Source organism: Podarcis gaigeae (assembly GCF_964106915.1).
Source record: "Podarcis gaigeae genome assembly, chromosome: 2".
NCBI lineage: Eukaryota > Metazoa > Chordata > Lepidosauria > Squamata > Lacertidae > Podarcis > Podarcis gaigeae.
This window is the reverse complement of record NC_139679.1, coordinates 75,155,080-75,178,857: the sequence shown is the minus strand read 5'-3', so window position 1 is coordinate 75,178,857 and position 23,778 is coordinate 75,155,080. Positions and strand designations below refer to the sequence as shown.

Genomic DNA, 23,778 nt, shown 5'->3' with positions numbered 1-23,778 from the left:
GCACAGCTCCCAGGATTCTTTGGGGAAAGTTGTGTGCTCTGACTAGATCAGCAGCTGAATCGTGATGCAAAGTGGGTGATGGAGCAACATCCTCTACCGCACCGGGGGGTAGTAGGATACCTTAGGTCAGGCATCCCCAAACTCGGCCCTCCAGATGTTTTGGGACTACAACTCCCATCATCCCTATCTAACAGGACCAGTGGTCAGGGATGATGGGAATTGTAGTTCCAAAACAGCTGGAGGGCCAGGTTTGGGGGGTGCCTGCCTTAGGGCAATAGTAGCCAAGCCCTCCATGAGTTGTTGGATTCCCACTGGTCAGTGATCAGGGATGAAGGGAGTTGTAGTCAACCAACATCTGGAGGACCACAGGTTAGCTGCCCCTTGTTTAGGGGTGCAGGGTAGGCTGTGTGATCTGCTGTTGCCCTGCCCCAGCTGTCTGTTCTTGAGGTGGCCACCTTACTCCGCCTAATGCTGCTTCAAATCTTGTAGCAACTCTGAAAGCAGGCCCAATCTTCAGTCCATACTGACCTTGTCTTCCAAGAAAAGTTTCACATCGTGACCCAACAAAAATCACTGAATCCAAAACTGCAATAAAAAAATCTGACTGTAGAGCTTTTTGGGTTTAACAGGGTTTTTTATATTATACAATCCAGAGTATTCTAGAATAAGCAACAGTTCTTTAACACAGGACAGATGATAAATATTAATAAATCTTGCATTCTTTAGCTCCCTTCTTTCCCCATATATGCTGGGTTCTGCCGCACTTCATTTCCCTACCAGAAGATGTGCGCCTTTGGAAACTGGGGAATTGTCAGCCATGCATCTCAAACATGTGTTTGGCAAACCTCACAGAAGCTGGACCAACAGCCCTATGTCTGAGACATGCATCTAACTATTCCCAAGTTGCTATTCTTTTACTATTAATAATTTGATTGATTATAACAATAAAAGCAGCTTACAGAGAATTCCATCTGACCACGAAAGTTTCAAAAATATGATCTACACATGCACTGTGTGATTTAAAAGCTTTTTTTATTTATCTGACTCATCTTGACTCCATGATGACGGGGCTGGACCAATGCTAACAATAAAACATTTAAAGAGAAAAACTTGACAGACAAAAAAAGGGGGGCAGGGGAGCCTGCATAGAGAATGAATAAGGAATTGACTGGTACATCTCAAGGTAATCTGCAATATATCAACAAGGATTTCTTACTGATGATAGATTAACAATAGCAAGTAAAATGGCAAGTTGTTGTTGTTGTTGTTTTAAAAAAATCTCTACCATAGCTGACTTTGTGCTAATCAGTTGTCTTGGCCTCAAAATTCCTCATTTAGAATATATTCGTATTATCTGATTGCCTCAGACTAGGTTTTTGTGCAGCTCTGATGGTGACCAGTTGTGGACATTTGTGTCAGAATTCCTGAGCTGTAGTAGTATATAGATTTGTACTTGTATAGGCAGGTTATGACAGCTATTGAACAGAATGCCTCTTCCCAGACCAATCTGCCCCAGATCTGCAGAAGAGGCTCTTTTGGTAGTTCCATGATCCAATGAGATTTGTATTGCAGGGGTCTAGATTGGCTCTACGCCTACAGAATGACTTCCCCCAGTTAAGTGTGTCTCATCATAACATAGTTTTCATGGCATGTGAGGACATACCTCTTTGCCCAGTGCTGGGTGTTATGTATGTGCCACAGAAGTTCAGTCAAGAGATTAAGCTCACCACAGAGTTAGCTTTTACTTGGCAAAACATACAGAATACAGTACACACACACACACACACACCTAACACTACTAACAGTTGCTACAAGAAGTCTTTACTCTCTGAGCCCAGAGAGGGTTCTTTGCTTTCAAAGTCCTTGCTGTGCCAAAGTCCACTAGGCAAGTACTAAGTCCTGCAACTGTCAGAGTTCTCCAAGTCCAGAAATCTTGTAAGATGTTCAACTTCCCTCAGATGAGCTTTTCTCAAAGTTTTCCATGTTTCCAGAGATTTCTCCAACAGTCTTCACAAGTGTCCAACACTCCCCAGCAATTAATACAATAAGCTGAGCCCTTTAGTGCTACGTGCTAGTTTGACCAGCAACTCAGATAAAAGAGTTACAAGATGCCTGCAGCTGCACAGTGAGGGGGGGAATCATTTATGCTGACACATGTGGAATTAACCCTTTTGTTCTAGTCTCATTGCTGAGCAACATTGTGCAGAGCTCAGTGGAGTGGGAGGCCAGCCAACCAGAAGAGTCTCTGAGGTGTACTTGCCTGGAGGCAGAGTCGGCATCCAGAGTCAGGTCCAGTCCTAGGGTGGGTGAACAGCAATCCATGTAGTCAGATGGTCTAGGGGTCAGAGAATCCGATGATCTTGGGGTCAGTGGTCAAGACAAGCAGGAAACAAGGTCAGGCCAGGAACTACAAGCGTTGTTACCAGCATCTGACTGCTGCTGGAAGCTTTGCTTAAGAAGGCTGAAGCCAGATAGTTCTCATCAGTGCCTTCACCTCTGAGTCCTTAAAGGCTGATCAGCTGCAGGCGGAGTCAATCTGCCTTCTCCCCCTTCAGTCAGGCCAAGCTAACTCCTGGCCCATGACACTTTCCCCCACTTTCCTTAACATTTTGGCGGGATAGGAGATGAAACTCCCTGCTTGCTGTTGCTTTGTGTGGTTTTACTTATTAACACTTTTATTCTGGATTATATTCTTTTAGTTTTATATTATGTTTAATAGTAGTTGCACCCCTGCTGGCTTCGCTTTCACAGATCAATGCCATTCAGACAACTGCCAGAGGCAGCACCACCAACAGGGCCTTCCCTGCTGCTCATAGGGCCTGAGATGGCTGGTTTTTGGGCAGTCATTCTACATCTGTGCCATCAGATGCACATTAGGTTCATGAGAGAGGCTGCATTCTGCATTCCCTTATTCACCAAGATTAGAACTATGAGGGCACCATGGGGAGAGTTTTCATGGGGGCCTGTCACCCACCCTGAGGAATTTTCTCCCCCAAGAAGCACAACCAACCCCATCAGACTCAGGAATCTCCCTTTGGGAAGTCTGCTTTTAAAAAACAAAACATTGGCAGCCTGAGCTTATTTTTAATTGGATTTTGCTTCTGCTGGTTTACCATGTTGTTTATGCTATCTTTTTCAAAGAGGACTGTTCTAATTTTTATGTATCATTTTGGATGTTTTGTAAAGAAGCAACTAAAATGTTTTTTTTAAAAAAGAAGAAGAAAAACACATCGTGTTTTCCCTTGTGCCTTTTCCCACGGTAAACATTAGCTTAACTCCATTTAATTAAACAGAATGCAAGCAAGCGTCTTGGTGGCATTTTCACTGTATTTGCCCACTCTAATCAGCTGTGAGGTTCCAACAAGTTGCTTGGCTGCATTAGCTCTTTACCCCATGGAAATAATTCCTGGCAAAGGATTTTATTGTGTTGATAAAAGGCACGCTTTAGCCTCTCATTGCAGATTGAGTAGGGAGGCTGGTACTGACTTCAAAGGGAAGATGGATCAGGACCCTTAAAATTAAGAATGCCACAGTTTATTCTAGGTAATTGCAGTTGTCATTAAGTGGCCACGTACTTCCTAGGGCATTTATCTTTCTCTTGTAAACTGTTTGCTCCATTTTCTGCTGAATGCTTGGGCACTGTTTACATGTTCCATCTTGGCAGCAACTGCCAGCTTCAAATGTCCGACTTCTTTTGTTCTGTTCCTATTATGGGAACATGGACTCAGGAGGGCAGCCTGGGCGAAGACTGTGATATTAGGAGAAGAGGAGACTGCTGAAAAGAGCACTGTTGCACTCCTGGAGGGCTTCCATAGGCATCTGGTTGACCACTAAGAAAGCAGGCAGTTGAACTAGAAGGGCCTTGGGCCAATCCAGCAGGGCTCTTATGTTCCACAGCTCATTCAGCCCATTACTGTCTACTCTCACTGACAATGGCTCTCTGAAGTCTTGTGTGGAGGCCTTTCACAGCTATCTGCTCCCTGGTCTTTCAAATGCCAGCTATTAAACTTCAGAGCACAAAAATCATGGGCTCTACCACTGAGCTCTGGCCCTTACCTTACCTCTGCATAGAGTCACAAAATTATCTTTATCTGTTTTTGTACCTATCTGCTCATCAGATCATGGAGCTCCTTCCCCAGCGTTGGCACCAGTGTGGCACAGCAGCTAGAGTGCTGGGTTAGTATGTGGTAAACCCGGGTTCAAAATGCCACAAAGTTCACCAAGTAGCCGTGCGCAAGTCTTTCCATCTCACAGAGTTGTGCTCTGAAGTTGAAATACAGCGCTGAGCTCTTTGGAGGAAATGACAGAGTACAAATGTTAACAAGTAAGTGAAAACTATGTAACAGGTGTATTTGTACCAAGCAAAATGGTGCCTCTGAGTTCTAAGACCAGAAATGAATTGTCCCTCTGGTCTGTGCAGTCTGATGATTTCAGTAGGTTGGAGCAATGTGTCTGATGCAGCCGTTTCTCATTCCATTTGGGCACTGCAATACGGTTCCATCCTGACCCGGGCCTCATTAAAGAAAAACTTTATGCTGTTGAACGCAGCCTACGTTAACATCCAAAAATCTGACACATAGTTGAAGGGCTGAGAAATCTCCCAGAGGAGCAGACTGGAGGAGGAAGCCTATCCAAGGATCCATAGATTCTGGAGCCAGCAGAGTTTGATGATCTTCATTTGCAGTTGAAATTTCAAAAGTGTTAATGGATTCCAAAGTCAGTTTTCCACTTTTCCTAGTCCCTAGAGAGAGCTCTTTTCATAAGTGTGTCAGAATCATAGAGTTGGAAGGGATCACGAGGGTCATTTAGTCCAACCCCCTGCAAGACAGGAATCTTTTGCCCAATATGGGGCTTGAACCCACAACCCAGAAATTAAGAGTCGCATGCTCTACTGAGTTAATTTACTTTCTCTTTAAAAATACACAATATTTCCTGTATTAGCATTGATTTACCTCTTTAAGAGGGATGCGGGTGGCGCTGTGGGTTAAACCACAGAGCCTAGGACTTGCCGATCAGAAGGTTGGCGGTTCGAATCCCCGCAATGGGGTGAGCTCCTGTTGCTCAGTCCCTGCTCCTGCCAACCTAGCAGTTCGAAAGCACGTCAAAGTGCAAGTAGATAACTAGGTACCACTCCGGCGGGAAGGTAAACGGTGTTTCCGTGCACTGCTCTGGTTCGCCAGAAGTGGTTTAGTCATGCTGGCCACATGACCTGGAAGCTGTATGCCGGCTCCCTCGGCCAATAAAGCAAGATGAGCGCCGCAGCTCCAGAGTCGGCCACAACTGGACCTAATGGTCAGGGGTCCCTTTACCTTTGCCTCTTTAAAAAGGGGGGTGGGGAGTAGGTAGCAAAAACAAAACAAAACATCCAGCTCATTTGATGCACATTCCATCCTAGAAATGTAAAGGAGATTCACCTGTTTTTAAACCAACCTTCCCGCATGAAGACTATATAACTAGATTTACTGAATGCCATTTGCTCATTCATTATTATTTTGTCTTCTCTAATTCCCTAGATAACCTGCTTTATCATGGGACCTCACTTCTTCATTGTGTGGGTTATATTCTACTAAATTATCCTCAGAATAGACCCACTGAAATGAATTAATTCTCTACTCATTAATTAATTAATTAATTCATATTGTTAGTATGACTAACAATAGCAACAGCCACATACATTTTGAAAATGTGGGTCTGCATAGTAAAACAAAAAGCCCTCCTGTTTATCTCCATCATGGAGATAATTGAATCGGAGCCTCCATTCCAAGTTGTGTATCTCTGAACAGCTGTCATTTCCTCCCTCTTGCCTGCACACATGAAAGGATGACTGATAACTGAGGCAGCATCCCTCTCTTCCAGCACAGCAGCCAAATGTGTGGGATTGTTAATGAGATCCTCACATCCTGAAGGGAACAGACACCAGTAAACATGGAACAATTTCTTATTGTGCCATCCTTTGTCTTGGTATGTTAAAGAACGCCCACTCGGAAGTGCTAAGGTCTATAAACACCCCCTGGTCTTATTTAGTCCAAGGCAGGCAGTGGCTTTTGTATGTATGTGTTTCACATTTGGCAACAATGCTCTTCCCAGCAGGACTGGTGGTTCACACTATTGTGTGAGGCCTGATCGGCTGCAGGAAGGAGCGAGATCCTTATCAGCCTGAGGGAGTTTACTGAGCAAGTGAGATCATGCTGTCCCCATAAAAACTGAGAGTTGCCTTTTCCAGCCAAAACTGCTGCCGGCTGCAGGAGGATTTGGTTCCTTCTCCTGGCTGTGCCGCAGAAATCCCTTATACGTCTCTGCTCCAATCTGCCACACGTGAGGCTGAGAGGTCATGTCTGTGCATACAGGCATTTCTACCCCAAGGAGCTCATTGTCCCTCTACAATTTATCCTCACAGCCATTCTGTGAGGCACATTATTCTGAGAGTGTGTGACTGATCTAAGGTCATCCTACAAGCTTCGTGGTGGCGTGAGGATTAGCAACTTGCAACACTCTACTGAATTGTGGTGTGGCCCCCTTCTTCTCTCTTCTTTGAGCTTCACAGAGAGGTCAGTTGGGGGGTCTGAGAGGTGAGTAGCCTTGGAATAAAATCTGCAAGGCCCACCTGCTGACCTCCCCCCTGCTCCCAATTTTAGTCAAAGCATGGTTTCATCCAACACCTTCTAAGAACAGTGGCTGAGAGAGTCTTGTTGCAAAACGTGAAGGGGCCTTGGTCTCTTTTGAGCTCCCTGTAAATCAAACACTGACCCTATGCGGCCCACTCTGTTCTCTGCCCCTGTACTGGGGCAGGGAGTATTGTTTACCAAAGGGGAGAGGAGGATTTCCAACACATGCTGTGGCCCTACATATGACCAAAGCTTTACCAAATATAATTGGCTGTAGACTACTGAAACCAAACACAGTTTTTCAGGGAGGCTTTGAATCCCATGGAGAGAGGAGACTGCACACACTTACTATTGCATCTCCATCACAAGAGTTGGCTCATGAATGACTTCAGTATTATCATCCTCGCCACCCCTCAGGATTCAGTGATGTGCTTAAATGTACAAAGCAAGGATGCTAATGTCCTCTTAAGGTATAAGTAATCTGAGGCACATGTTCTGAATATGCTGAATATTTATCCAGTTAAAACAAAGATCCATCTAGTCCAGTTTTCTTTGTAAAATAAAATAAAATAAAATCCAGCAGCCAGATGGGTGGCCTACGAGAGATCAGGGTTCAGTGGTGGGCTAGTCTTATCCTCTAACCATCCCTGCTCTACTACACTTATCTTGCTAGATGCCAACTCCTTTTTGGACTAATCTTGTTCAGTGCACTTAATCATGTAGGACTTCCAGGAGCTAGCATGTGAAAAATCTTCCACCTGGAAGAGCCCTTGAAAGTAGAGACAATGAGACCCACAAAATGAGTTAAAATATTGAGTGAGGAAAAGGAAATGGAGATGAATGATGAAAATCATTCCACCCTCTTGGAATCCATGTCTGAAAGGGTTCCAGCATCTCTTCCTGTCTCCACCAGGAATCTCCTAATGGCATTTTCCCGTCTTTGTGGTTTTGCGTAGTGCTAATTGAATATTGAACACAGCTTCATTCTAACCACAACCTGGCTTCTGGCAATTGCCTTCCAACTTACAAAGAAGCTGATATTGGAGTGTTTAATGCGAACAGAGAGTAATCCTATCATTCAGTGTAGCCCTCAAGGAACTTGCCTTATATTGACTCAGATCTTTGGTCTACCTAGCTCAAGTGTTGTCTACATCAGAGGTGGGGAACCTGTGACTACCCTGAGAATGGCCATGCAGACTGCCCTCCTCCAGGATGCTTGCCTGGCACCAAATTGAATGAATCTCCTTGTTATTCACATCGACCTCTCAGCCAGTTTCTGATACCCAAGCTGATCTTAGCGGCTGGTTTTAAATCATTGTTACTGCTGATCTTAATCCTTTGGTGGTTGTTTTATTTGGTATATTAACTGTAATTTATCTCAGTGGGTTTTAGAATTTGATGGAACCCACCCTGGAAATCTATTATCTGAAAAGATGGGTGAATCTAATAACACATAGTGGACTAAAAAGAAGTTATTTCTGGCAACCTGGCCCTAAGCACGTTTCCCCAGAAGTCTCACTAAGTTTAATGGGGCTTACTTTGGGGGAAAGCAAGCTTCAGGCAGCAGATCCTAAATGTATCCACTTGCACATTCCAGTGAAATCAATAGAATTTGACACCAAATAGGTGCTTAGGATCATGTTGTTAGGTTTCTGGAAAAACACTTTAACACTTAGAAGCACTGAGCAATAATTTAGTCTGGCAAAAAGGTGTGGTAGGATTTAGTACTCTTGTGTGAAGCATCTGAATGGCGGGATTTTATCCTGCTTTGTTCACTGAGGTGAATGACCACACACAGGTTTGAGAAGTCAAGTCAAATGGGGAGACCCAAGTCTAGTGCACAGGAAAGGTCTAAATCATGTTCATACACAGGCTGTGAAATCCACTCTCTGCGATCTCCCACTATTTGTTATTTTACCTCATGTCATGCTCACTTTCCACTTTGTAGGCCTTTTGCAAAAATAAGCTCCATGTAATTATATTCCAGCAGATGCAGGAAAGAAGTTAATTGTCTGCCTGTCTTCTCCCTTCACACACCCGGCTTCAAAGACCTGCTGGCACATTAGCTCATGGGACTGTAGCTGGAGAAGGCAAAGATCATAAAGGCTGTCTGCTTTCTGAGAGAGTTTTCTTGACAGAGGATGTATCAGATGTCAAGTATATGCTATACACACAAGGCTTAAAAACTCCAATCTCTCCCCCCCCCCATAATAATAGTATTGCCTATAAGTCACTTTAGCGTCTTAGGAATCTTTACATGCTTAATAATTTAGCTTTCCATATCCCCTCAATATGCTCCAATCAAAAGATAATTTGCCTTAAATTGCTCTGAGGCAAAAGGGTGGGGGGAATTGTTTTTTCCTAACGTCTCACAACAAATCCATAGTTGTGCAAGACATAGGGTCCCATTCACGTTAAAAGTGAGACAAAATATTATTAAACCATCCACTTGAGTGTGTAATTGTTAGTAACTACAGCAATCATGAAGGGACGGGTGAATAAATGGACCGATCTCATATGAAGGGGCAATGGAAATTGTTAAATTGTCCAGAACAGTTTGGAAGCCAAAATATGAAGCACATATAGTCCAATACACTCTTATTACTAATAATGACTGAAAAGTAGTCCATTATTATCTCCCTCCCTTGACAGCTACCTCACAAGAGTCACAGCAGCAGCAAATCAAATATAAACCCGAAAGTTGGCCTGCAAAAGTTCCAACTTCATACATATTATTAATCCTCAGACACAGGAAAGGTGCATTTAAAGTGCTTGCAGAAAGCAAGATGCATTTGTTAAAGTTATTATCCCCAATCACTTTTCACACCAGTGGGTTGTATTCAACTTTTACCCAGAGTAGACCCTCGGCCATGGAGAGACAGCTGGCAGTGTTGTTTTGTTTACTCCAACCAATAGCCCACCCTGCTTTGTATGCACTTAGAACTAGTTTGCTGACACCCCCCTCCTGTGGCATTCACAGGGTCCGTACTTGTCCTCAGTGAACCGCACCTCCTCCTGAGACCAAATGCTGTATTTCCAAAGATGAACAACAGTTACTTCCCTCCATTTAATTGGGATCCCAGCAGATACACTGCACTGCATGCCATTTCCACACTGCTCTGAATGGGTCATATGGAGTGAAAGGACTATTTGACCCTAATATTTATCCCTAAACCAGGCTTAGAAAACAGGCCTTTCCTCTTGTCCTGACACAAAAGATGGGGCTCAAGGAAGTATGAGCTTTGCCTCATGACATGCACAGATACAATGACATTCCTGGAAGGAACATTTTCCTCTTCCCGTGTCCAAGCTAGGAATACCAAAGCCACCCTTTCACCAAGAAGTCTTTGCTGCACAGAAAGTTGAGAGACATCTTTTGAATGGGACTCTGGTGATGCATGAAAAGTGTTTTGAACACAGAACAAAGCACACACTCAATTTGCAATGGGCAATTAGAGGACATTCGAGGAGGAACTCAATGCCATTCTGTTATCCCATCCTTCTTCATCCCACCATAAATCCTGGGACACGTAAGACACATCAGTGCCAATTCCACTGACTTCAGAACCAAACATTATTAAGAGAGAGAACTTAGCTGCTGCACCGTAACAGTACAAGCTGCATTAGGAAATATTTGTATTACGTTCAAGTATACTTACCATTAATTTTGCCTTTATCACAGATGTTTTCTCTTTTTTTATTCATCAGCAACTGCTCCCTAATCCTTCCTAATAATGCTTCCCATGTCTTATTTGCTACTTGTTGTATTATCATCCCATCTCTTGATCCCTAACTTGACCTATCTGAATTTAACTGCCTTCAATGTGCACAAGGGTACCGCAGCTCTGAGGACTTTTAAACTCCAGTCGCAAAGGAGAGGTAGAACCTGGGCTTGGTAGACAGAACTTATTGTTTCTCCCTGCCTTGATGGGCATCTTTTGGCATGAAAGGTTGATGCAATTGTTCTACCTGCCAAATTCTGGTGGATCCCTTTCATGTAAATGACATCTTTTAAAATTAGCATGCACTATACCAAATATTCATTTGCTGTACCGGAGACTGATGGAAGTGGATTTCAAACTGAGACTGTGTATACACCAGGATGTTAATGTGCATAGTATATAAAACAATTGGTGTTTTGCCTTTTTTGTTGTTGTTTTTGAGAAGCGTGTGTTTATCCCAGTTTTGTATGCTGAAACATCATGACATCAGCAAGTCACAAGGAGAGTGTGCCAGTCCCTGAGCTGATCTATCACGAGTCCAGGTGGGCAGAGATAACACAGTTAACTCTTAATGTTTGCCCGGAGACCACTGCACAAACCCTGACTTACACCTCTTCAGGACAAGAGGTGGGTACTGCTTCCTAGGAAAGTTCATCCAGTCCAGTGTTACAACTGCACACTGTCTGGAGACAGCTAGAAAGGGGGGTGGGACAGATGACATTGGGTGGTATTCAACCAAGTTTTACTGAATTACCACCCAATGGTCTTTATCTGCCCATTTATTACCAAACTGACTGTGTCAATAGTGCTTTCTCCAAAAACTGGTCACTAAGAGGACATCTTATTTCAGGAGGCATCTGTGCACTGCTAACCTTTCTAATCTCTTCACAAAACCATAGATAGTTGAGCTTTATTTTCTGGCCCCTCGACACATGCATTGTTCGATGTGTTTGGAGAAAACAATCAACTTTTGACTGTACAATGAATGACATTGTAGGAAGACGTTTTAGCAATAAACTTCAGTCCTGGGCACAGCTTGCTATTAGACCCATTCATTGTGCAGCTGAACACTGAATCACTGAAAACAAAAGAGAAAAGACTTGCCCCCAAGCCTGAGTTTGCTGCATAAGGGTTTAATTTATTTGTTGAACAAACTGGTGGTTTTCATTCAGCTGTTGGCGCTTAATCAGTTTCATCTAGGGGATCAACACAGCCTCAGAGATACAGGAATGAAAGACGGAGAGCACTTAAAGCCAAAGTTCTGACACAAGCTTGAAGAGATGTTGCGTAGCCCAACGAATGCAGCTAAGAATGCTCAAAAGACACAGGTGGGAAAGATGTAAGTCTGCTCTGGGTGGTATGAGGCAGCCTGCAAAATTCACGTATGTACAACTGAGAGCCAAGCTACGTGTTACATGGCTGCAGCCACGTATAAATATTAGCCTGTGGCTTCTCCTCAGCTCCAACACACTCCTGGAAGGGGACACATAGTGGCAGGAAGGAGGCAGGTGGAAGGATGTGCTTAACCCCTCTCCTGCCACTCACTTCCCACCCTGACAGCCCCAGCCTTGTAACTGAGTAGTAGCAGGCTAATGTTGTAGTGCAGCTGCAACATAACATTTTCTTTGGCCTATAAATTCCCGCCGAGCCTCTTTTTGCACTATTAGTGTTAACATCAAGACTGTTGGTCAAGCAGAAGAGAGCCACTGGCAAGGTGAATTAGCATTCTGGTCAATGTAGGCTTTGCATTCACAAATGACCACATTAAGATAAAATTCCCCAAAAGTTTTAGACTGCTTCCTGCCTCTGGACAGATGAAGTCCCTAAGACTGACAAACAGAATTTGCCTCACTACCACCAAAGAACAAGTACAATCCATAGCTGATTGATCACATTCATTCCTTATCCATTTTTGCTGGGGGTAGGTGGGATCCCACTGGAATCCGCACTCGCTCTCTTCAGAGAGGCGATTTTTGTCACATGTTGCGTGCAGCTGAATGTGCCTGTCACTTGTCACCTGCAGGAGAGACCTGCCTACCTCCATCCTGCCCATTCCCAGCAGGAACTCACCACTATTCCAACCCAGACTTCTAAGCAGAGTGCTGTTGGCTTGTCTTCCAGTACTTCTGCTGATGGTTTTCCTTTGCCACGTGGTTAGATCCTCAGCCCTTATGTCTCTGCATTTTGAGGCTCAGTCATATTGAACATTGGGGGCGGCAACTGAATATACACAACAACTGCATGGAGAGAGTAGAGTCTTCAGGCCACACCTTCCCAGACCTGATACCAACCAACCAAACCAACCCACCCACCATGGTGCAACTGAAATACATCAAGACAGGACAGGAAGGAAATGGGTCTGGTGTTTGAGTCCTTGTCTCCAATGCAAGTGATAGAGGGAAGTAATGTGCTTCCAGCAAGGAATGTCTCCAGGCTCAGCTGATCAGCAAGGCGGCCCCTTCCAAAAGGACAAGTTCCTATCATAAGGACAGTTCCTAGAGGGGCTGATTTTCATTCTCGAGGAGGAAGGTTGGTCCATGCCGACTTTCCTCCTCTCATGTTCTCCTCCTGCCATGTGTCGGCTCCCTTTCCACTTATGTGGCAGCCGCTTGCCTAGGGACCCGGTTCCTCTCTCCGTGCTGCTTGCCCCTCCCCTTTTTGCCACCATCCAGCATGTTCTTGCTCTTGGGGGGCCTGCCTTTGTGCCGCAGCTGGCGGTCTCCACACCACACACGCTCACAGTATTCCTCCACCCGGTGCAAGTTGGAATAGCCGATGAGGTGCATGATGTCCTTGAACCACATCCTTTGCCCATGCAGCATGCGGGGATCAGGCACCCGGCACAGCGGGCGAGGCAGCTCCTCCTCCTGCTCCCGCTGAAAGACCTGCTCCAGCTGCTCACTCTCGATCACCTCCAACATGATTTTGGTGACGGTCTGAGTGAAGCCATGCTCCTGAGCCTTGCAGTAATATGTTCCTGCATCCTGGCGGAAAAGCTTCCGGAAGAGCAGTCCTTGCTCTGTCCTCATGATCCTATCATCTGTTTTCACCTGGAGAAAAAGGGTTAAGGGAAAAGAAATGGGAGCAGGAGGTTAGATTCTGGGTGGTGGTGTCCTGTAGCTTAGTAAAGCAGAGGTGCCATCATGGCAGGACTTCAGGGTTTCCTCAGTAGAATGAGCAGGAGGGCACATTTTGAAGTAATAAACAACACTATGGAAAGGAGTCTAAAATTACAGATCTGCACCTCTGTATTCAAGGCATTTCAGGGAATCAAGAGAAAGAGTTGCCAGTATTTTTCTGAAGTTTGTAGTGGCACTGTTGTCATCAAGTAGATCCCTGCAGTAATGGGTGCAAAATTACAGCTCCCCAAAAATTCCATGATTCACAGAGATGCTGTAGAGACATGTTTGAAATTATATAACCAATCCCTGGTGAAGATTCAGAGGAGGTAGGTGTGTGAGGAATTTCCAGTGGGCAGAAATACATCATGCCTCTTCCTCTTAACTAGAAGAGATGGAATAAATTGTGCAGGGTAGTTGTCTCATTCACATGATTTATTCAGGACAATGAATTCAGGGTTTCTTGATGCAGATTTTTTTTTTATGCGTACACACAATCCCAGATACTGATACAGTGCTGAAGAATGAGACAAGGGTTGGTGGCAGTTGGGGGACTTGCTGTGAAACCCAGAGGAGGAGAGTCAGTACAATTCCGATGTTTTCTTCCATTGCTCTTTGAGCTAAAGTTCATTTACTTCTGTATTATTATCTCCTGAAACAGCCTATCAAGCTGCAAGCCTCCTTTCATATGGAGCAGGCAGGATTGTCCCAGCCTGGAGTCCTGCCTCCTGCTAAGCAATACAAGTCCCAGCTGTTCTCCTGCCAGTGTCTCAAGCTTGCACAGCATTGCACTTGTCAGATTCCCTCAACACGGGCTGAGATTGGACGTCCAACCGTTTTCTGTAAAGAAACCAACTCTTCTCATCTTATCACTTTCCCCATCCATACAGCCTCCCTGTCTCTGCCTATCCCTTCTTGGCAATTAAGCTGTAACTGTCTCTGGGGGTCTCATTCCTATGCGATAAGCAACCAACACCCTTTCTAGGGAAGCAGCACTTGTGGGAGCTAATTCCTCCACCCAGGACAACCACCTAAACTACTGGATGGATAAGCTTCATTTGCTTTTTTTTTTTTTTAAGTGCATGAAGAATGACATAACAGGCTCAGCCTTTGTTCTCCTCTGAACATCCTTCACCTGTAAAACCATTCCGGGCAGGTCCTATGACACAAGCCTTGCCTCCGAATGCTGCTGCATTCAAAGTCTACACTGAAAAAATAGGGTGGAGGCGCATAAGAATCCATTTAATGTTTTCCTCCTCCCCCTCCCCTTACGATGGAATGATATGTATTTATTTGTCTTACATACAGAACAAGGAACCAAGCAGGAACGACGCATTCCAATGCTCTGTGTGGTCCTTTAACAAAGCTATGGGGTTTGGAGGGAGGTAGGAGAGAGTCTTGACACCACTTTGCTCTCTTTATGACACCAGAGCTGTCCTTATTAGCAATTGCCAGTCTTGGACTGGAACTTACCAGCTGTGTTTACTGGCCAGCCCAGCCTTCAACTGCCCCTTTTGCTCCAGAGAGTTCCCCTTCAGAAACCTCACACTATTATCACATCTTTCTCAGCCCTGGGAATTAGACTAGCCTGCTAACTCTGGGAAGAGAGAGGCAAGACCTCACACAGTAGGAGCGTGGGCTTCTCCATTTTCAGTTTAATTCAAGAATTCCTAGCGGAGATCCATGCAGCAGGCAAGGCTAAGGAAACCAAATGAGGAAAGGTTAAAGAAGTGAGGCGAGGGTCTAGAGGGGGGAAAGCACGTGAGATGACAGGGGCCAGATGGAAGTACAAAGAAAAGGCCCTAAAGAATCTGTTGACATCTGAGCAGGAGGTGTCTGTATTAACTGGATGTTAATACAGGATGTGACACAAGCCAGCTCCTCCTTGGTGGCACTCCAAATGAATATCCATGGTCATCTGTACTCTGTGAAACTAAACAGGTGTACTTCCCTTCCGCTCCTCCCAGCCTGTGTGTGTGTAACTGAGATCAAATCTGAATAGAGAATGTGTGGCTTCTAAGTGAGATCCAGCTCAAATGTAGACAAGATCCAAGTTAGGCATAGACAAAGCCTTTCTACACATTACCCAGAGTGACTGGAGAGAGGGTGGAATTCTGAACTGCACTACTACAGACTGCAGCGAGGGAGCATATCTTTGAATGCTTTCTCCCATTAAAACAAAAAAACAAAAACCACGTACAGGCTGCAAACACCACAGGCAGAAGTTTTGTATATCCCTCTACCTGATGGACTAGTTTGCACATAGAAGGAACCGTTTGTGGGGGAAGCACTTAAGTGGGGGGTGGGGAGATACATGCCCTACCTGCAGCCTGAAGTGGCACCTATGCAAAATTCTTCCACCTCAGTCTCCCAGCTCATTCTGCGTAATGGATAGAATGGGCTTAGGTATTTACTTGTTTAAATTGTTTATATTTATTAGCACATTTTCATGGCAGAAAAAAGTTTTAACCATCGAATTTACAGTGGTGGTGAACACCCCCCCCCCAAAAAAAGGCAGGAAGAACAAGGTTAGAATTTGAATGCATTTAGTGAGAGATTTTTTTAAAAATAAAATAAAAATCCTATTGAAAAGGAAGCAAAAGTATTGAGAAAGTGGAAAATGGGACTGGCCTCACCTCATCTCTTAACTCTTCCGGAGACCGGTGTACAAACCATTGCACCGCAGCCTGGGGTGATTTTGGGATGCACTCCAAAAAGGTGCTGTTGTGTTCCGTCCCATAGACCACCTTCTCCTCCGTGCTGTCGAAATCATCCACTATGGAAACAGGAGGGTGCCCATATCAGAGACTGCTAGCTGAGCAGAAAGAGCCCATCTCCTTGCAGAGGGCCATGGCTTGCGTAACAGGGCAGAATACTGCAGCTGAACATGGGGAGGGGTTGGGGCTGGGTTTAAAGCCTTGCTGAGCCAGGGACTTGTTGTGTGGCTCTTTGGCACAGAGAGGTCTGTCACATGCAAGCAAAAGCTTGACCTGTACACCTGGGGACACTAAAAGAATTATTTTTTTCTATGCGCATGAAGCCTCCTCTGAGGCACATCTGTGATAACATAATGAAAGCCTCAGCTAATGCTAGCTGCCCAAACTGTTGCCATTTTCACCACCACCCTGTTTTTCAAGGGCTGTGGATATGGCTTATGACAATGCCCTCGTTAAGAATCCTTGAGACTGGCAAGCCTGGTGTTTTAAAACTTCCCTGTAAGTGTCTGGAATAGCAGACATCATATCAGGATGCCCTGCCAGCCATGTCCCACACCAGCACCATTTTTTCCTGTCTGGCAGTAAAATATTAACCCTCTCCACCAGACTTCTCACCTATTAGAGGTCTTCAGCATTCCCTACCTACAGGGACTCTTCCTCATTGGCCCCTCTGGCTTTTAGTTGCAAATAAGAATCACCCAAATTAAACATCGTAGAACACAAACTGGCATAGTTTCCTCTTATTTTTTTGCTACAGTTGCAGTTTTAAAAATAAAACATGGCATCTTGCCCATAGTCATTCATCATGTGGTCATCTATGTTAGCTTCAACAATCTGATTTAGAGTTTTAATTTTCTGTCCTGGCACATATTTAATTTTTATCTTACTCACCCCCACACCCTCACCTTTTTACACTTCTCTTGAACAAGCCTCTTAACTGAATTCCTGGGCTGTACTGCTTTCTTGTAACACTCAAACAATGCTTGCCTCTGCCCCCACCAGCTTGCTTAGAACACCTGCCTACATTATTAGATTCTAGGCCATGGGAGATTGGGAGGGGGGTGGGGCTGAAGCTACCTGAAGTAGGGGACTGGGAGATTGGCTGGAAGAGAGGCAGTGTGCTGTAGTGGTTAGAGTTTTGGACTAAGACCTGGGAGACCCCAGGGCTTAAATCCCACTCAGCCATGAAATTCACTAGGTGACCTTGGGCCAATCACTTGCTCTCAGCCTAACATGGTTTTTGTGGGGATTAAATGAGGAGAAGGTGAACCATGTATGCCACCTTAAGCTCCCTGGAGAAAAGGGTGGGATAGAAATGCAAAATAAATGAAATGAAATGAGTAAGTATACCTCCTCCCAAATAAATAGACGGTAATTTTGTGAGACTCTCATGGCCTCTGATCTAATGAGCACGTTGTGGCAAAAAAAGAGAGCAACACAAGAGCAAACATATTGCCACTGGGCTACCCTACTCAGCTTGCACTGCAACAGAGCTGCCCCATTCTCTTCATAGCCCACAGCTACTGGTCTGGGTATGTATCTCGCATGTTTCCTCACCTGTCAAGTTTTGATCCAGGCACTGGTGCATGGGGTTCCCATTCCGGATGTCCTGCCGACGAAAACGGCGCTTGCCTGATGCCTGGTACCTGGTGCAGGTGAGGCCATCCCAGGCACAGTAAGGGTCCCGTGCTAGGCAGCACTCTGCACAGGCTGTCCCGTACGTCTCACACTGATGCAGTTTCACTTGGGCAACTCCCACCCGGGAGCCTACATACAACATTTGCTGTCAAAACAAAGGAGACCAGGTGAGTTGGAGTAGTACTAAACTGCAGAGTCCTTACTCTCCAACCAACATTTTCAACAGCATTCCTATGAGAGCTAAGGGAGCAAACCCTTGCAGTGTAGCTTTGATGCACTCCTTTCTCTCCAAAGAAGCTCATCTCCTGCACCCAGTAGAATAGCCTTTGCCAACCTGGTACCCTCCAGATATTTTGGACTGCAGGTTGGCAAACAGAAACTTGGTCTGCAATTGGTGCCAATTGCCTGAAGACAATATTGCCTGAAGACAATTCTCCATAAAAGCTACTCTTTTCAAATTCGCTACTGGGACACTAGAGAATAATTAGGTTAAGATTTGCCTGAACTAAATCTAAAGCAACCAGGGGATTGCAAAACAGGCTGACAGTTCTAGATACAATATCCAGGTGAGAGAGCAAGACAAGGAATGTTGCAGGTCATGACAGAAGTACGCTGTCAGGTATACAGGGAGTGAAAGGCAGCCTTTCAAGTTACAAGGAGTAAAGAGGGACGCGTGCGTTGCATGCTTGGACTCTAATGCAGCGTGATTTATGGGAAATGGCGAAGGGTAGGAAAGCTCTCACCAGTTCTGCTAGCTTTCCTGGGAACTAAATAATAGATGAAGATTAAAGTCCAGGGGGTGGGTCTATTTACAGATCTAAACAAACATTACTGAAGTAGAGGAATTTTATCTTTTTGGACCAAAAAAAAAAGTTCTGGTGGTGAAGAAGGTCAAAGAGCAAGCAAAATGTACATGACTGAGGTTCTGCATGGTAGGATTGTACTAAAATAAAGACCTTGCAGTTTATGAATGATCCAAGTGTTTAACAGAGCAGAATTATTTCGCATTGACCCTTGGGTTGCTGTCCTGGTATAGCAGAGTCTAAAACTGAGGTCCATCTTTGTAGTGAAACATGCTTATTTCTGTTCATCCTTGTTAATGAGAACCCTATGAGCATCTCCAGAAGTGTCCCACCCACCTCACCTGCCAATACATGATGCCTCCTACACACATAATGTATGGCTGTGAATGAACCTTGTATGTATGGCTGTGAATTGAGGGTCAAAACCGACATCAGATGGGGAATCTGTGATCTGCTGTGGGGGTCTTTGGTCTAATAGATAGGGTTTTATTTTGGTAACAGTGCTGGATTGCCACCACCAGAGCCTGCAGTAGCCAATGGCTTGGCCAGCATTTCTAAGGCATTCCTGCACAGTGGCTTCTCCACCACCACACCTGTACTTTAAAAAAAGTAATTCATTACTCACTCGCTTGACAGATATTTCCATCTCAGTAATAGGGACCGGTGCCTGAAGGGAGAAAAGGAAATGGCCTCTCAGGTAAAACATGCCACAGAACTGATCCCTGCCCCAATTCCCCACAACTTCACATTTCTGTCCTGCATTTCCTACAGAGATATACAGTGGTACCTCGCAAGACGAAATTAATTCGTTCTGTGAGTTTTTTCTTCTTGCGAGTTTTTTGTCTTGCGAAGCATGGTTTCCCATAGGAATGCATTGAAAATCAATTAATGCGTTCCTATGGAAACCGCTTGCCGGGCTGGCGGTGCGGAGAAGGGCTTTTCTCCCCACCGCAAGCCTTCAGGACAGGTCCGGGAACAGAGGGGAAGGCGCGCTGCGCTTCTCCTCTGTTACCGGAGCTTGTGGGGCTTGCGGTGAGGAGAAGGGCTTTCCTCCCCACCGCAAGTCTTCAGGACACGTCCGGGAACAGAGGGGAAGGCGCGTTGCGCTTCTCCACTGTCCCCGGACCTGTTCTGAAGGCTGGCGGTCCACCGCCAGCCTTCAGAACAGCCATCCGAAGGCTGGCGCGGGGAGAAGGGCTCTCCGCCCCACTGCCAGGCTTCAGAGCAGCCTTCCGAAGGCTGGCGGGGGGAAGAGGTCTCTCCGCCCCACCGCCAGTCTTCGGAGCAGCCTTCCGAAGCCTGGCGGCGGGAGGAGGGCTCTCCGCCCCACCGCCAGCCTTCGGAGCAGCCATCCAAAGGCTGGCGCGGGGAGAAGGGCTCTCCGCCCCACCGCCAGGCTTCAGAGCAGCCTTCCGAAGGCTGGCGGGGGGAAGAGGTCTCTCCGCCCCACTGCCAGTCTTCGGAGCAGCCTTCCGAAGCCTGGCGGCGGGAGGAGGGCTCTCCGCCCCACCGCCAGCCTTCGGAGCAGCCTTCCGAAGCCTGGTGCGGGGAGAAGGGCTCTCCGCCCCACCGCCAGCCTTCGGAGCAGCCTTCCGAAGGCTGGCGGGGGGAGAAGGTCTCTCCGCCCCACCGCCAGCCTTCGGAGGAGGTCCGAGGACAGTGGGGAAGACGCGCTGCGCTTCCCCGCTGTCCCCGGAGATTTCCCTATGGGCTTTCGTCTTGCGAAGGAAGCCCATAGGGAAATTCGTCTGGCGAAGCACCTCGAAAAACGGAAAACTCTTTCTTCTTGCGAGTTTTCCGTCTTGCGAGGCATTTGTCTTGCGAGGTACCACTGTAGGGTCATTCAGCTTCCCCCTATTCTCACACAAAAACAAAGGCACAGGAACACACACAAACAGAGAGACAAAGAAATTGTTCAGGAGTAGAGCTTTAGTAATGTTGACATGCCGTGTCCTATGACATATGGCATAAGATAAAAAGGACAGTCTGTGTGGAAACTGGACTATAACAAATATACTTCTTCTGTGACATGAGCACAAAATTAGACAGGTAATATCTGCTAGTACACAAATATGCATCCATGAATGTGCAAGAGAGGTATATCCAGTGCTATTTTTCTAGCAAAAGAGGTGCCAGAACTCACCATGAACACCTCTCTTGTTGTCTTAGAATAGCAATGGCGCCCACCCGAGAGGTGCTGAAACTGAGTTTCCGTGAGTTCCCACTAAAAAAAGCCCTGGATACATCCAATCTACACATGAACAACGAAGAATACTGAGCTGATTACATGTCAGTGTAATACAGTCATGATTGGCATATCTGTTCCGGGATCAGGTTGTACACATTGCCTTTTTTTTTTACCTCACCTTAAATACTTGAAGCTCCTCCAAAATGACTTCTTCGGCTGCTGCAAAGTTCCCTCTCTGAAGGGCTATAACCTTCAGTACAGAGCCAGCATCTAGGAAGCAGGAAAGGGAGAACCATGAAACAAAGGCAACTACCTCTGTGGCTACCAGACATTCTGTCAGAGGCGAAAGCCTGCTCCTCTTTGACCATTGATCTCTACCATGGACAGAAACTTGCAAAGAAAGACAGCTTGTCCTTGGGGACCATGTTATCCCCACAGAAAGCACTTATAAAAGACACAAAGAAAGCTGCTATTGGAAGACAAGAGAGAGCTGGGATTTGACTCCAGTTTACACCACTGACTGCATGTGTGATCATAGATGTCTTCTTCACTTCTCCTGTCCTTGAATCCTTTTTGTTTATGAGCTATTTTGTGGGAAGCCTATGCTAGTTTAAGGGAAATTGTTTCTCAGCTGATAGAGGGGTAGCTCCATTGGCTCACTGGGACAAGATGAAAGAGGAGAGCCCCTTCAAAAGTATTTTGCCCTCTTCTTCCCCCGCCTTGGTCTTTCAATGAACTTTTCAACTTCTTGCATCTAATCAAGTAGGTACTTTATCTCACCTAAAAATGGAGTGTATCACAACATGGATACAGAAAGAATACTTATTGATACAGTAGCCTAGGACAGAACAATAACGGATAAATGCTAAACGCAAGTTCCAAAACAGCAATCACCTATAAAGAGTAAATGTGGGTGGGAACTGAGGAAAGAGAGAAGCTGGCAAGCTTCAAGAATCATTCTGTAAGACAGCAGGAAACTTTGCTGAGGCCCCCGGGGTTTTAGTTCATATACAAAAAGGTTTAATTTGATCCAGGGATCACAAATACTTAGTTGGCCCCAAACCTGGTTTTCCATACCCAAGCTCAGCCTCAGAGCATGCAAAATTTCAAGAGATTGCCTCTAATATTCACTTCCACATTGACAGATGCCCATCACCAAGCCCTAACGCTCCACACAATTGCACCTGTGCCAATGAACATGACATCATACTGCCCATCCTCAGCTTCGACACGGTCCACCACTATCTGCCGCAGGCGGTGCTGCAGGTTGGTCTTCACCAGCACAGGCCGGCGATGCAGAGGGTACACGGATCTGCTCATCAGTGGGTGGGCACGGGCAAAGTGCAGGACCTCGTCGGGGTAGTCCTTGGTGGAGGAGTACTGCCGGCTTGGCTGATTGGTGGTTTTGCTGGGGCACTGGAACAGAGGGAAAAGAACAGCATTTCAGCCAAATGGGGCTCTGTTCCTGCTGCTTCACCTCAGAGCAGGATCACAATGAAAAGTCTCCTATGATTCTTGACTTATAGGAATGATTCTGACTAGGGCAGGGGTGGGGAACCTCAGGACATACCCCTCTATCTGGCCCTTGGCCCAGGCCACACTTCCTCTTCAGCCACACATTTCACTTGCCTCAAGTGTTTTTGCATGGCTGGACTGTGTCTTTGAACTCGGAAAATGACTCTAGTTTGCCTGGATTGAAGTTGGGGTGGGGGGTTGTAGGAACTAGCTTACTGAATAAAGGTCACTCACTGCTCTGTCCACGTTTGACTCTTGTCCCACTCACCACTGGCATGTGGCCCTCAGAAGGTTGCCAAGAAGGAAACACGGCCCTCAGGCTGAGAAAGCTTCTCTACAGAGTTTTTGACTGCTTTAGTGAATACCATCCCTAAAAGTTCATTTAGTTCAGCCAGAAGCCCCTGGGAAATTCATTTATAAATCAACACAGGTCTCAGTTGACCTCATTAGGAAGAGTCCACTGTTTGCTTCTGTCTTAAGTACTAGAAATATATCTAACACAAGACACAATGGTTCTGACTGGATAAAGCGGATGAAATGCTACACTGACTGGCAGAAGATCTTCAGGGTTTCAGAGAAGGGAATTTCCCAGCACTACTGGAGATGCCAGGGATTAAACGTGGGACCTTCTGCACACAAAGCATATGCTCTAACCACTGGGATACTGGCCCTTGGCTGCTCTTGTAACTTGCTCTACCTGGACTATGTGCTTATCTTCTGTGATGTCTCTCTGTTGCAGACACTTCAGTCACTTGTGCTACCCCTCAGAAATGTCTGCTTCCCAATCAGAATGTCACCCACTTGCAACTTTTCAACTTGGATTAATGCCTTAACACTGTTCCACAAAAAGAAGTTGATAGTTTTTGGGTTGTTGTTTTTTTAAAAAAAAACCAACCAAATGCCATATTTCACGCATGTCAACAGGGGACTTTTCCTGAAAGGCCATTTGTTTGTTTTGCATGGAGTTGCTAGTTCACCCTAACATCTCCTGCTCCATAAAATACTGCTAGACACAAACAGCCAGGGTCTTAAAGGCACTGCCAGATAATATCCGAAATCAGCATTAATTATTAAGTAAAAAAAACTATGGTTAGGAAGTTCTTTTTCTAAACAAGTGTTTAAGATTGTTTTCATAGTTCAGGTATGAATTACTTACAACTCCTGGCCTGGGGTAAGGCACCTTGCCCTCATAAGCTGCCCACTGATGGTCTGGGCCATCTTTATGAGCAAATGGTCCATTAAAAACCTCCCAGACGTCTGCCATACGATATACGCAGATGGCAAAGCCTTGGAAGACATTGCTGCAATGAGAAAGGTTTACCCATAGTTAGAACCTATTTGGGGGAAAGAACATTTTTTCCAAACACTGTCTTAATACTTAGTATTGTGTGTATTCAGTGCTTAGGTATATTAGGGAGTGAGGTAAGATACAGCCTTACATTTCCAGTTGTAAATGCTTCAAAATCATCCA

General features: G+C 45.5%; 1 protein-coding gene and 1 long non-coding RNA gene across 3 annotated transcripts in view; one reads left to right on the top strand and one right to left on the bottom strand.

The window, feature by feature from the left end:
* The first annotated feature begins 676 nt into the window (after positions 1 to 676).
* Positions 677 to 5,603, top strand: LOC310838879. The gene is made up of 3 exons (XR_014561201.1): positions 677 to 1,183; positions 4,119 to 4,324; positions 5,514 to 5,603. It is a non-coding gene; the product is annotated as an uncharacterized lncRNA (long non-coding RNA).
* A 5,841-nt stretch (positions 5,604 to 11,444) lies between these two features.
* Positions 11,445 to 23,778, bottom strand: part of SEMA3G (semaphorin 3G) — a 75,259-nt gene continuing 62,925 nt past the window's right edge. For both annotated transcript variants that reach the window (XM_083726563.1, XM_083726564.1), the window contains exons 10-16: positions 23,464 to 23,608; positions 21,977 to 22,208; positions 20,971 to 21,062; positions 19,230 to 19,271; positions 17,721 to 17,946; positions 16,083 to 16,222; positions 11,445 to 13,377 (exon numbers count right to left, since the gene is read on the bottom strand). In XM_083726563.1, coding sequence (XP_083582689.1) covers positions 12,922 to 13,377; positions 16,083 to 16,222; positions 17,721 to 17,946; positions 19,230 to 19,271; positions 20,971 to 21,062; positions 21,977 to 22,208; positions 23,464 to 23,608 — 1,333 coding nt within the window. In that variant the 3' untranslated portion in view covers positions 11,445 to 12,921. The remainder of the gene's footprint in view (positions 13,378 to 16,082; positions 16,223 to 17,720; positions 17,947 to 19,229; positions 19,272 to 20,970; positions 21,063 to 21,976; positions 22,209 to 23,463; positions 23,609 to 23,778) is intronic.